This window comes from Coccidioides posadasii, chromosome 1, assembly GCF_018416015.2.
Source record: "Coccidioides posadasii str. Silveira chromosome 1, complete sequence".
NCBI classification, from domain to species: Eukaryota; Fungi; Ascomycota; class Eurotiomycetes; order Onygenales; family Onygenaceae; genus Coccidioides; species Coccidioides posadasii.
In genome coordinates, this window is record NC_089407.1 from 3,714,038 (window position 1) to 3,727,360 (window position 13,323).

Here is a 13,323-nt window from a genome sequence, read left to right on the forward strand (position 1 = left end):
AGCGGTGCAAAACGGAAGTCCTCAACTCCAGGCGGATACATTACGCTGTACCAGCCATTACGTGCGACTCGTAATTTTTTTTTGATTACGTAATCAATCGTATCCGCTCCGACGCGTTGAGGAACTCGTTCAGGGAAAAAGGATATCGTGAAAAGAGCCGTTGAAATCCTAAAGTTGGGGAGGTTTAAAGGAGTGTCTTCAATATATCCAATACGGACTCAATCGGATCACGCTGCAAAGAGGAATGCTGTTAGACCACGATGTCCATAAAGGGAAATACCGAGACACATCACGGTCTCGAGCATCAGGTTTAACCCCCCTATCGAAAACCGTCCAAGCGGTGTAACAAGGCTAATAGTTATCCTAGGGTGTATACATATATAAGCCTGCTAGAAGTTTTAAAGCAAATGAACCGCAGCAGCCTAAAAGGCGTAAACTAGCCCATTTATCTGAAACAACTCCTCAGGATGATGAACTGCCATTCGTTCCACTCTTGGACGGCAAGGAGAGCTCATCATTGGTGAAGCGCCGTCATGATGCGTTTACAGACTTCTGGTCCGTCCAAAGCCAGAGAATTCAGGTTCGTGCGGTCCTAGGGAGATTACAATGTCATACTGATTCAATTGTAGGAGATTCTTAGCGAGCTTGACTCCAAAGCCGTGAAAGATCTTGCGGACTTCATTAAGCAAGCGGGACCTGAGAGGTGTGGGTTCTAGCGCTCATATAATCTCTTGCTTGCTAATTGCTGGTCATAGTTACGAGAACCGTATTCCATGTGGAATGATTACTTTAGGATCCAATATATCTTCAATATCGGGGCTCCTAGACCGGCTTCGTAAGCGGATGCAAGCTGACTGCATTGCGCAAGTTGCAGTAATCGAAGCTGGAGACGCTGGGAGCCTAAAAAATGTTCTGAAGATCCTCATTCGGAATATTTTATCCGACAATAGCGTCGAAGAGACCGATATTAACTCTGCTTCGGGCCATTTGGTATTTACATGTCTCCTCTATTTAAACCCGATTGTGCTGACTAGTTGAAAGGGCCCGAAACATCTCCCATACGATTTGGAGCTATTGCATGGTTACGTACAGCGGAACACGGGGCAGAAAATAGTCGTTGCCTTCAAGGACAGCGAAGCATTCGACCACGGTGTTCTGAGCGATCTGATCTCTTTGCTATGGTAATTCTGACCGGGACCTCACCTATTCTTATCCGGTTACTGATTGCACCAGGTCATGGCAAGATCGTATTCCACTTGTTTTCCTTTTCGGCGTGGCGACCTCAGTGGACTTATTTGAATCTCGATTACCTCGGTCATCTGTGAGTTTGCTCCAGGGCCGATGTTTCGACATTCGCGACTCCGTGGATTCTATTCAGCGGATATTTTTTGATCTAGAGACCTGCCCTGATGGCACCCTATGGCTCGGTCACAGGGTCAGCAACTTGCTCGTAGAGCAGTCGAAAGATCACTTTCAAAGCCCCGAACGATTTAGCTCTTCGTTGAAGGTATGCAGCTGATGCAAAGACGAGGTGTTTTATGGCAGCTAATAGTAACAGTACACCTACATGGCCCATTTTTTTGCAAACCCATTAGCGGTCTTACTCTCAAACGGTATATGTGACAAAGATTTTCAACCAGAACTATGCGAAGCGATCCGGAACATTCCGTCATTTCGTAGGTGCGTGTTCTTCCGATCCTGTCAACCTGTTTACGAAGACGTGTTAATGGATTGCAGGCATGCACAGACACTACTGGACAAGAAGGAAACCAAAACGGTGAAAAACCTCCTGGATAACGATGTATTCCTGGCCCAGGAAGCCTTGAATAACGTTATTATCGGCCAAGAAACCATGACCCGTATGTTTAAATGCGTGGGTTCCCTAAAAACAGTGTTGGATGTTACCAGGACAGCAAAAACACCGAGTCTGTCGGACCTCGTTATCCGAGCAGTTGGCGGGAAGCTGTACTCGTCGAAGATTATTATCGAAGCGCTGTCAGCCATCAAGAAGGTGACGTCCGACATACTTGTAAGCCTCCTCATTACACTAGGAGAAACATTGCCATTAGCAGGTGACTTGTACGATGAGCTTCAAACCCTTCTGTCTAATAAGAAAGGTCCTGGAGTTTTGAGAACGAAATACGACGACTCTCGCATCACCCACAAAACCACTCTAGTTGCCCAGCGACTCAAACTAACAAAAGGCAGAGCGAAGCTCTCTGACGAAGAAGCCGAATATACTCGTATAGTGGACCGTTTTCACAGTGGTTTCCGGACGTACTTGATCGAGAATCTTATCCAGCCAACTAGCCTCTTTATGCATGAAGCTTTCCTATATGATTTCAAAGGGCCCATTGGGGATACTTTCGTTCCCCGCCCGAGATTCACAGTGGAACGTGCGCTATCGAATCCGTCTGATTATCTTGGGTTCGACTCCGGCACGTTCTTCGAGAGTCTTTCGGCTTCTCAGCCTGCTACTGCGTTGCTTTACCAGCTTTACTTGGAATCGGGAGCTGTCGTGAATATTTATGACCTATGGAAGGCATTCTACACCATTATCAGCAGTGAGGATGGGGAGAATTTTGATGAACGAATGGCACTTAGTATATTTTATCGCGCAGTCTCTGAATTGAAGATGATGGGAATGGTGAAGTCGAGTCGACGAAAGACGGATCATTTAGCAAAGCTAAGCTGGATTGGATTATAATGAGACGGTTATATACAATTCAACTTCATAAAGCGTGACACCCATCCTCTCTAGCATTTCTCGTGCCGTCGTATCCTCATTTCATCGTATGTACTGTCAAATTAGTATGGATTCAACCACAAAAGTGTCTTATGACATTCTTCTTGCCCGAGACTTTTGCTGTTTTCTGGCCATGGGTATATCGTTATGATATGAAAATAACCCAGCTCTATCCCCTCGTTGCGCTGTTCGCGGGTTGCTGACTTCTGTTCAGAGTCACAAGATTTCTAAACCCTTCCGGGAAGCTCGTTAAATTGATCGTCTAGACCCCAGACGGCGCGATTTTGTATTGGCTCAATGATATTGTCCTGATCCAGGGGCCTGCCACCTTCAGAAAAGACCATTACTTCTCTCCGGCGACGCCTCAGCTCTTGATCTGTTGTGGTGCCTTCCTGCAAACGTCTCCCGCCCCAGGCCTGGGTAGCACCTGTATCTGCTCCGTCTGGCACCCAAACACTCTCCCAGTCATCGTCTCCTTCCAAAATACTGAAGCGGCTTCGTTCAACGGAAGAATCATATGCATCAAGCTCGTCTTCTTCCAATCTGGCTCCCATTAGGCCGTATCTTCGGAGCTGTCTTACTCCTTCATGATGAGTAGCTAGAATATTGAAAATGTTACTCATCAAGGGGTCATCGGAGCCCCAGGTCTTCATAAACAAAAAAACATTACGTTTTCTCGTATCATCTTGCAAAGTACACGGGAACGGATATCTTGTTAGCCACTGACTCACAAGCCCGGCTTCTAGGGCCGTGTGCACGCTTTCTGGTAAGAGGGCAAGGAGGACGCGTAAAGCCTTCTCCTCTCCCGGAGGTCTGGTTCGCGGAAGTATGGGAGATGAAGTGGTGCCAATCTTCTCAGTATGTTCCTTTAGAAAGTAGCATAAACAACCGACTAGACTTTTAAAAGTAGATAGATCCCTTAATCTGCTAGACGCGCTGGAGCGGGCCACTATCATAAGAAACGGATCAGGAAGGGCTAAGAATAGTAGACACAGGCGAAAGGGAAGAGGGCGGCATACAAGGTCTGCTTAAGATCAGAAAGTGTAGTGCATCTAAGGCTCGCCGCCGGAGGAGTGGGTCACGGCTGGACAGATCCTCAAGGAGCAAATCTCGCGTGGGACCTTTGGTTGCTCGTTCGGCTATTATTTTTAACGCACTATTATACGCGAGCGGCCGTTAGCTTCACAATTCAAAATAGATTGGAAGGATAGAAGACTAACGCAGCTCTTAAATCGAAACTGGAGCTTTCAGAAAGCTTCAACAGCGATTCTATTTTCAGGGCTTTCCAGAGAGTCAGGTTCCAGGCGTCCCAAAGAGGTAGAGATGCAACATCATAATTACCATCTTCCGTAGCTTCTCCAATGAGTTGGTCCTCTTTCTCTTCCTTTTTGATTTCCGTAAGGTGCCTGACCTGGGAGAGCTCCCAGGTTATGCCCCGGAATGCGAAAAAGAGGGTAACTCCTGCAGAGGGATTAGGGTCTTGTCGCTAGAAATAACAAAAATAAAAATAAAAAACGGAATGATTGTATAGCTGCATACCTAGGCCGAACCACAGGAGCCGATCACTCAAGTGCGTCGCCATACCATTTAGCATTCCATCGCAGGTTCGTTAGCCGTCTGCGTGCTGGCGGAGAGGAAGAAGGTGGTCAAAGCGTCGACGATGGGTGGCAGAAAGTTAACTTTGAAGGCGGTGAAGGGTTTAATTTTCTGCGATTTTTGGCGGTCGTGTTTTTGGGAGGACAGTGCCGACAGCACAGATAACCCGCTGACAAGTGGCACCGGCGTGGATCTCAGCGCTGCAAGTGAAGATGGCGCCCTCACAGCTAAAGCAGTTGAAAGCCTCTCTCCGCGAGAAGGGAGTTATCGGACAGCAGCAGTCCAAAAAACAGCGGAAGCAAAATGCAAAGTCTGGAGCTGCGGCCGCCAACCGCATCCATCGCAATGCTGTTCTCCAGGAACTCCGAGAGCAATTCAATCCGTTCGAAGCAAGAGCACCAGCGCGGCCTGCGAAGTTTGCTGTCACAACCAACAAGGGCAATACCGACCCGGTTCGACATCGTCCCGGCGTCACGAGAGGCCTGGGCGAGCAGCGGGTAAGCTCTCTAGCATTCACCGTGGGAAGCGTTCTATTTGATAGGGCACAGTTTGATAACCTGGTCACAGAGAAAAGAAACTCTCCTGAAAGAAATCCATAGCCGCAATAAAACTGGAATGCTCCTCGATCGACGTTTCGGTGAAAATGATCCGACAATGACACCTGAAGAGAGAGCGGCGGAACGCTTTGCACGCGAAAGTCAAAGGCGACTCAAGAAGGAGTCCATGTTCAACTTGGAAGATGACGAAGATGAAGAGATGCTGCTCACCCACGGGGGCCAAGCGCTCTCGTTTGACAAGGAGCTCGGGGATGATTTCGACGAAGGCGACTTGAGAGATTCGGAGGATGACAGTGAATCCGGTCGGAATAATAAGAGGAAACGCCTCGTTGAAGAAGATGACATGGAGGGTTTAGCTGGGCAATCCGACGACGAAGAACAGCCCGAACGGAAAAAGTCAAAACAAGAGGTCATGAAGGAGATTATTGCTAAATCAAAGCAGTACAAATATGAGCGGCAAAAGGCTAAGGAAGATGACGACGACTTGAGAGCCACTCTAGATCAGGGGCTTCCGAGCATTTTTGAAATGATGAGGGGTATCAAGGCGCCAGAGCCACCACTGCAGGAGCAGCGTCCGGATCCGATGATGAATCCGGATCGTGCTGCTCTTTTGAATGGCAAAGATAGGGATGCTGCGGACAAGGAGTATGATCAGAGACTGAAGCAGATGGCCTTTGATAAACGCTCCCAGCCTGCAGATAGGACTAAAACGGAAGAGGAGATAGCTGAAGAAGAGGCTACACGCTTACGCCAACTTGAGAAGGAGAGGCTGAGGCGAATGCATGGCGAAGATGATGAAGGATCAGCAGATGAAGGTGGTGCGGATCTAGATGACGATGCGGAAGTCGATGATGCCAAGCCGTTCGGTCTACATCAATTAACTACACGGCCGGACCTAGATGTGGAAGACGAAGATGACTTTATAATTGAAGATGAGTTGGTTGAAACTGGGTCCGCCCTAGACTTGTCGTTCGACGACAGCGACGGCAGTGAAAGTGCGGCGGAGGAAGACGATGATGATGATGATGACGAGTTCATTAACGGGCTAACTCTACGCCCAGGGGCAGAGAGTATACCTGATGATAAGAAGACGCTATCCACCCAAGACGGCTCCCTAGCCTATACTTATCCGTGCCCTGAGAGCCATGAAGAGTTTTTAAACATAATAAAGGACGTGAAGATGGAAGATTTGCCAACAGTGGTTCAACGAATCCGCGCTTTACATCACTCCAGGCTTCATAGCGACAACAAGGCGAAACTGGGAAAGTTCTCTAGAGTCCTCGTGGAACATGTCTCGTACCTTGCAAATTTACGAGAACACCCGCCCTTCGCCATCCTTGAGAACCTACTACGTCACATCCATTCCCTCGCCAAGACGCATCCGGAGGATGTAGCTGTTGCTTTTAGGGCTCAGCTTCGTGCAGTGGCCAACGATCGACCCTTTAACCTTCTTCCGAGTGACCTGGTCATTTTGACTGGCATCTCAACTATCTTTCCAACATCCGATCATTTCCACCCCGTGGTGACACCGGCGATGCTTTCAATGGGACGTTACCTTGGACAAGGTAATATTGAATCTTTGGGGGACCTCGTCATCGGTGGTTACGTGACAACTTTATGCCTCCAATATCAAGCATTATCAAAGAGATACATTCCGGAACTTGTCAATTATGTTTTAAATGCTTTATGCATTCTCGCACCTACAGCACCAAAAACTAAGCTGGGCTCACTCCCTGCGCGTGTTCCCTCAGAACCAATGCGACTCGAAGGCACAGATGTGTCCGCCGAAGTCAGGACTCCGTCATTCTGGGACATTCTAACCGGCTCGACGGTCGCAAAGGATAGGGCGGAGGGTCTAAAGCTGTCTCTTGTCGAGACGTTCACGTCAATACTTGAAACTGCTGCTGAGTTATGGGCCACCAAATCTGCTTTCTTTGAGGTCTTTGAGCCCGCCCGAGCCGTTCTCGAACATTTGATTAAGTCGTGTGCGGGAAAGGTGCCTACAGCCCTATCTGATCATATGCAACGTACTTGTCACAACATGAATGCTCAGCTTGCAGAAGCTCGACGAGCCCGCCGCCCCCTACTACTCCATAATCATAGACCGCTCGCAATCAAGACAGCAATACCCAAGTTTGAAGAATCATTTAACCCCGATAGGCACTATGATCCCGACCGCGAGCGGGCTGAGCTCAACAAGCTCAAGGCGGAGCATAAGCGCGAGCGCAAAGGCGCGATGCGAGAACTCCGGAAGGATGCTAACTTTATTGCACGCGAGAGCCTACGGGAGAAACGTGAGAGGGATGCTGAATATGAGCGGAAATACCGTCGTCTCATTGCTGAGATTCAGAGCGAGGAGGGACGCGAAGCAAATGCCTATGAGCGGGAGAAGAAGTTGCGGAAAGGGAAGCGGTAAAAGGTCATTTGTTCGCTCCGCTCTTAGGGAGTGTGCTGCGTGCATCCATGCATGTCTTGGTGTCATTATTAGTTATTTGGAAATGTGTTGTAGTACCCTTGCAATCGCTATATCGGATTGCATGGAGCCGGGTTGTCCTTGAACATAATTTGAGCAGGGGAAGTTGACCCGTGTTGCACACGTACCAGCGCGCGGACTTCTGTAGGTAGTTCCTCCGTATAATGCAACCCTGCGGTCCAACACACGTATGCCCAGGCTGCATCTGCCCAATCACAGGCCATAGATCACGTGATATGACTCAAATTCGGCTTTCGCGCAAACTTTATCAATCTAATCTGATCAGATAAGATCCTCCGTCCGTCTTCCCAGGCTGCATCAAGCCCGTCTTCGCCATTTCGCGAGCGCAAGAGCCCCGGATGTCCTGCCCACGACGCTTCAACGGGCACTGTTTTCACTGTAATACTGAATTTATACTTATATTCCGCCCTTCTAGGCAGCATGTGGCACGTTTGGCATCTTGAGCCGGCCTCAAAGAAGCAAAAGCGTGTCGTCCGCAGACGGCACCGGCTGGCAATCTCTTGCTCTCGATGCAGGCGCTTGAAGGTAAAGTGCGATCGACAGACTCCCTGTGAGAATTGCAAGAGAAGTAAGCGTGCAGATGAATGTATCTATCTTTCGAATTCTCCCCGTCCTGAACGGCCCGAATCGCAGAGCGCCAATACTAGAACACCTTCCACGGATGACGAAAAAGGAGGCCTGGACAGTCCGCTAACGGGTCTAGAGTCACCGCAATTGCTGCACGACTTAAATCCATCTGGTGGTGATTCCCCTACTGCTGGGCGGGTGATTGAGCCGCTCAGAGTCGAGGTCTCTCGAGAGTCTCCAAATGGTGCGATGTATTTATACCCAGATACGGCGACGATCTGGTTGTCAAAGTTTCGAGGCGAGACTCATTGGGCTGTCTATCTGAAGGAAGTGGGTTGCCATCGAATCTATCGCTAAGCACTATAGCTAACATGAGTGGACAAGTTCAAATCAATATTCTCTCCTGACGACAATCACCTCGAGTTCCCGCCTCTTCCACAGATTCACCCAGAAGCAGATGATGCCCACGCCGACGCTTCGGGCCTAAATTCGAACTTCACCAGTCTCTTCGGTAATCCCAAGGATTATATTCTCTCAATCATACCTAATAAAGACCAAATCTGGGTTTACGTTGAGAACTATCTCTCAACGGTAGAACGAATATACCGCGTTTTACATATCCCCTCATTCCGTAAGGAAGTGGAAGCCTTCTGGAAGAATGAGTCAATGCCCAGATGGGATTGGATGGCACAGTTCTTAATGGTTATTGGCATTGGCTGGCTCACCACACCACATGCAAATTCGAAGCGAGTAAAACGATTGCTGAGAGCGGCGGAAGTATGCCTTCTACAAATGTCCTTTATCCTCCACCCGACTCTCCTCACTATAAATGCACTCTGCATGATGGTGATTGCAAAGCATATGGGCGCGATGTCATGCCACGAGTACGATTCGTGCGGGCCTCTCATGGGAATTGTGATCCGTCATGCCATGTCCCTTGGCCTACACTGTGATCCGGCCTTAAGTTTGAAGGATATATCGCCATTTCAAGCAGAAATGCAAAGAAGATTATGGACGACCATTGTCCACCTTGAGCTGCAACAGTCAATCACCAGTGGCAGTCCCCCTCTTCTTAAGAGAGATGATTTCAACACACTACCACCTCTAAATTTGAACGACGATGACCTCGATCCGTGTAGGGAAGAGCCCTTTGTGCCAGCTGCAGAGTTCGAATTTACAGATTCTTCCTTCCAGATTCTCCTTACAGGTGCATTTACAACAGCATTCGAAATAGTCACCACTGCAAATTCTCTATCAGGAAACATCAGCCACAGCAGAGTGATCCATCTCGACTCCATTCTACGAAGCCTTCTCATGGAAACCTCATTTCTCCGAAACACGTTATCCATATGGCCCACCAACACAAAAACAAGCTGGAAAGCTCTCCAAGTATCCACACTGGAATTAACCTTGCGACGCATCCTTCTCATCCTTCACCAGCGATACGCCCGTCAACCGCAGGCGATTATTTGTTACCCAGCATCTTACTGGTCCGCATTGGAATGCTCTTTGGCCATTCTCGTCCACCAGCGACAGGTACACGAAGATCCCGTGCATAGCGAATCGGCAAGGTGGTTCGCAGAATTATTCAAGAATGACTTTTTTATGGCGATCATGATGGTTGGCATCCAGCTCTGTCGCAAGGACAATCCTGTGCCAGATGGAACCGAACCAACGATGAAAACGAGCGGGTGCTACAATCAAATTATCTCACCAAGGTCGACCATATTACAGACACTTAAGTGGTGCCAGGATATCTGGACGAGTAAGCTGACTCACTCATTCTGTCAGTCGAAAGTAAGCGATATAATTGGGCGAATAATAGGTAACGTAGAATTAGAGGTTTAAACGGTATATTGATGAGGCATTGGTAGCGAAAATGCGTTTATGCTTATGGAGTATGGAATGCACACGGTGGAATCTATTATGGATGTACTGTACATATAGGACTTTAAATAGACAATGTCCATCACTTCTCAGTATAATTGGGAGAAATGCCTGTCGTTGACACGGAACGCAACGCCACTACGGTATAAACGAGTTCAAAAGATATGGAATATATATCGCCAATTCTACAGACTATGAGGTCGTAAATAACTAAAGAAAGATTGATTGATGTTTCGCGCACCCTAACCTCTTTTGGGCTTAGCGCGCACATGACCTCACATGATCACCGTAGCAGAAATGGGGAGGATTTGTAAACCATAGATCCACTAACTAGTCCTGATACATTTAAGTCGGAATATACATTTATCTGAATCCATGGTTGTTTGGGAGTTTAAAAATATATATGTTCTGAATTTAGAAATATAGCGTCTGATCCTCAATATAGAAATTGAGAAATGTTGAAACCTCTGATTAATAAATATATCTAGAAATGTTTAGAATACCTTTTTGGGTTTATAAATGTGGAGGGAAACCATTATAGTATAGTTACTCCAGCAGACACTGGAGAGAAAAATTGAATTTAACTAATATGCAATACTACATACATCAAACTGCCCAATCCATCTATAAAAAGAAAATGCTTCAAGTGCAGTTGAGAAAGATAGTTAGCAGAGCAGAATCCAGGATTCAGAATTCCTAGTCTTATTTTATGCTTTACCAGTCTCATTCTATATACAATATTGAAATCCCAGTTCTATCTTATTTTGTCACACCAGGTCCTGGCAGACTTATTTTACTAGCTAGATTTTGATTCTGGTTCTAGTCTCATCGCAATCCCAGCTTCTATGGGACTGTCCCAATATGCTGTTAAACAATCTGGTCCCATTCTATTAAGCTAAGCTTCAACCCAATCCTGTCTTCAGGACAGGAATTGGGACAGGAATCCAGGACAGGAAATACTAGAACTAGATACCACTCTAGATGAGATAGCCATGACTTGAGTCTTGAGCTGTTTATTATAATCTTTTAATTTGTGGTTCTACTCTTCAAGCTTCTCTGTAATCTGTTTGACATGCAAGATCCTGTTTATAAGATCTTGAGTATTGATGGCTGTTGTCTTGGATGCAGACATGGTTCCTATTATTCTGTTAGATCTTGATGTGAGGTGGGGTTGTATCTTTTTCTCAATATGACACAGAAAGTTCTTTCTTTGTACACAATCTCTGGGGTCTCAGGCGTATTCTCTCCTGAGTCAGGGGTAATTAATATGTTGTGTGTAATCTCTGGAAACTTGGGACTGAGGGTATTGAGAGTCTCAAGGAGAGTAACAACAGATTGGGTAGTGATTAATAATCCCATGGTGCCCTGAAATCCAGACTTCTCAATATCCCAGAATGGTCTCAGTTGCAATGGATGCGACGGATGTGATGCGAAACAATCAAGGCTGACAAGACAATCAGATCGCACAGTTCACAACCATGTCAGTGATCAAATGCCTCCACGCTGTGACTCATGTTCTTTTTGCTGAGACTCTAGTGCCATTTACCCCGGTCATTATTTGCGAATTCGATTCCACCACGTTTCAATGTTGGTCGGCGCTAATGAGGTACGCGCCTAACATAATTCTGCTCTTCGGTACGGAGTACTACTTGTCAACTATAAACATTTCTCTTCCTTCGGTGTCGATGCAGTCTGAGCTATCCTGTCCGCAAACACCAGCGCGCGCAATCCCCTTTGCTGATTGAATCACTTCTCGGGCAGTTTGATCTCTGTTTCGTCTGGTACATGGCCGAAAGCCACTTCAATCTCATACGTCGCTTCAGCTGGCCAGATAGCACGTCCGGTTCCTCTGGCAACTGTGGCATCAGGCTTCTCAGGAGAGTGCGATGCTTCGTGAATCTCCCAGTCCTGTCTCGAGTTGACATAGCCATGACTAGCGACGTGTGTACCCTTCTCTGACATTTCTCCATCCTTGAAGCACAGGGTCAAGTGCTCCCCCTTGGGATCCTTTTGATATTTGCCCTCGATCGTGGTCGTTCCATGTATACCTGATCTAACGGTTTAATGGTGATTAGCTCCCCACCCGAAAATTGCACGGTACCAATTTATTTACCGAATAAGGATGGCTGTTGGATGTATCTTTTGGCCTCTTGCAGTTTGGTACGCGATGGCGATGCATTGTCTAACTGTTGTAGCGCTCGCCGGCCGTTGCAGGAAGAAAATTTGACCAAGTTCAAGGTTGACACGATACTCAGACAACAAACTTGCACCGGAGAGTAATTATTAAATAATACTGCCTCCAGGTACTCCGTAGAGTACGATGGAAGAATTGAACAGAGCCCACTGCTGTAGCGAGGCGAGCAGCCGTATAAATACAGAGATGTCTCTCAACTCCGCGATCATGACCCAACCCATGCTTGCTCAGCCTTCGCTTCCATTTCCCTGCTACCGCCTGGGTATTCATTGGTTCTCATCCTCCAGATTGCAGTCAGGGGCTTCACCATGAAAAGGGATAAAACCCTTGTGGGTGTAGAGGATGCGCGTTATCCCCGCGAATGCCGCCAGATTGACCCAATGGGATCGATGTGTTCAGGATCAAAAAGGAAGAATATTGCGAGGTGTGACCTCAAACTGTCGGCAGGATGCACGGACCCCAACGTGGTGCAGAGCTGGGGGGGGGGGGGGGGGGGGGGGGGGGGGGGGGGTGGGTGGTGCTGAACCCCCTGCTTTATAGCGGTGAGTTGACTCCGCTTGCCCAGCTCTCCCAAAACTACGGCCTCTGCTTGGCCAGTTTATCACCTCCTAACCAAAGGTGCTCCGTAAAACATTGGCGTGAACACACGTTCCATTCCTGGCACTCGCTTGCGTTGTTTACGTCTCACCATCTTTGAGTTTCCACTCTGTTTGGACCCTCTTCCCATCATCGCTTGCCGATGACTATGGCCAGTTGCGCCCGCATTGCAAAGGCGTTGCAGTACCGCTGCCGACAGATTCGATTTTTCACCCCAACCAAAAATATGCCCACCATTATGGAACCAAGCAAAGTCAAGTATGCGTATGTCGAGGAAGGTGTCGAACGCCTGGACTACTATGTCCGTGGCGGGTACCATCCGGTAAAGATTGGTGACGAGTTCCAGGAAGGCCGCTATGTCATTGCCCATAAACTTGGATTTGGAGGGTCTGCCACTACCTGGCTGGCTGAAGACAAAGTAATGAAAAAACTTGTCGCCCTCAAAATTTCCACTGATTCTTTTACGACTGGCCAAGTCTCGATCAGCGTTGCCCGGAAAAGCCATAGTCCAGACATTGCTCGATTCTTTCACCCTCTCTGGGCCGAATGGGACGCATCGGTGCTTGGTTACGGATGCTGCGAGGGTCAGCATTCATGTTGCAAAGGACATGGCTTATCACCGCCTTCTCCAGCTTGAAGTTGCTAGAGCCATTGCATCCCAATTGATATTGGCACTGCAATTTGT

The 13,323-nt window shown here is 47.7% G+C and overlaps 6 protein-coding genes across 6 annotated transcripts; 4 read left to right on the plus strand and 2 right to left on the minus strand.

Moving 5' to 3' along the window:
- Positions 1 to 260: 260 nt before the first annotated feature.
- D8B26_001084 (uncharacterized protein) lies at positions 261 to 2,707 on the plus strand (the record flags this gene model as incomplete). Its single annotated transcript, XM_066123428.1, has 8 exons — positions 261 to 308; positions 368 to 580; positions 630 to 703; positions 756 to 990; positions 1,042 to 1,181; positions 1,234 to 1,507; positions 1,559 to 1,680; positions 1,738 to 2,707. The coding sequence occupies 8 exons, from the start codon at positions 261 to 263 to the stop codon at positions 2,705 to 2,707; spliced, it is 2,076 nt and encodes a 691-aa protein (XP_065979502.1).
- Positions 2,708 to 2,973: 266 nt separating this feature from the next.
- On the minus strand, positions 2,974 to 4,340 carry D8B26_001085 (uncharacterized protein; the record flags this gene model as incomplete). Its single annotated transcript, XM_066123429.1, has 5 exons — positions 2,974 to 3,695; positions 3,766 to 3,902; positions 3,967 to 4,027; positions 4,088 to 4,207; positions 4,286 to 4,340. The coding sequence occupies 5 exons, from the start codon at positions 4,338 to 4,340 to the stop codon at positions 2,974 to 2,976; spliced, it is 1,095 nt and encodes a 364-aa protein (XP_065979503.1).
- A 184-nt stretch (positions 4,341 to 4,524) lies between these two features.
- On the plus strand, positions 4,525 to 7,550 carry NOP14 (nucleolar complex protein 14). Its single transcript, XM_003070739.2, has 2 exons — positions 4,525 to 4,839; positions 4,910 to 7,550. The coding sequence occupies exons 1-2, from the start codon at positions 4,555 to 4,557 to the stop codon at positions 7,313 to 7,315; spliced, it is 2,691 nt and encodes an 896-aa protein (XP_003070785.1). The 5' UTR covers positions 4,525 to 4,554; the 3' UTR covers positions 7,316 to 7,550.
- A 143-nt stretch (positions 7,551 to 7,693) lies between these two features.
- D8B26_001087 (uncharacterized protein) lies at positions 7,694 to 9,944 on the plus strand. Its single transcript, XM_003070738.2, has 2 exons — positions 7,694 to 8,290; positions 8,345 to 9,944. Exons 1-2 carry the CDS (start codon positions 7,814 to 7,816, stop codon positions 9,806 to 9,808), a joined length of 1,941 nt encoding a protein of 646 aa, XP_003070784.1. The 5' UTR covers positions 7,694 to 7,813; the 3' UTR covers positions 9,809 to 9,944.
- A 1,649-nt stretch (positions 9,945 to 11,593) lies between these two features.
- Positions 11,594 to 11,809, minus strand: D8B26_001088 (uncharacterized protein; the record flags this gene model as incomplete). The annotated part of the gene is made up of 1 exon (XM_066123430.1): positions 11,594 to 11,809. The coding sequence occupies one exon, from the start codon at positions 11,807 to 11,809 to the stop codon at positions 11,594 to 11,596; it is 216 nt and encodes a 71-aa protein (XP_065979504.1).
- Positions 11,810 to 12,864: 1,055 nt separating this feature from the next.
- Positions 12,865 to 13,275, plus strand: D8B26_001089 (uncharacterized protein; the record flags this gene model as incomplete). The annotated part of the gene is made up of 1 exon (XM_003070737.2): positions 12,865 to 13,275. The coding sequence occupies one exon, from the start codon at positions 12,865 to 12,867 to the stop codon at positions 13,273 to 13,275; it is 411 nt and encodes a 136-aa protein (XP_003070783.2).
- Positions 13,276 to 13,323: the final 48 nt, after the last annotated feature.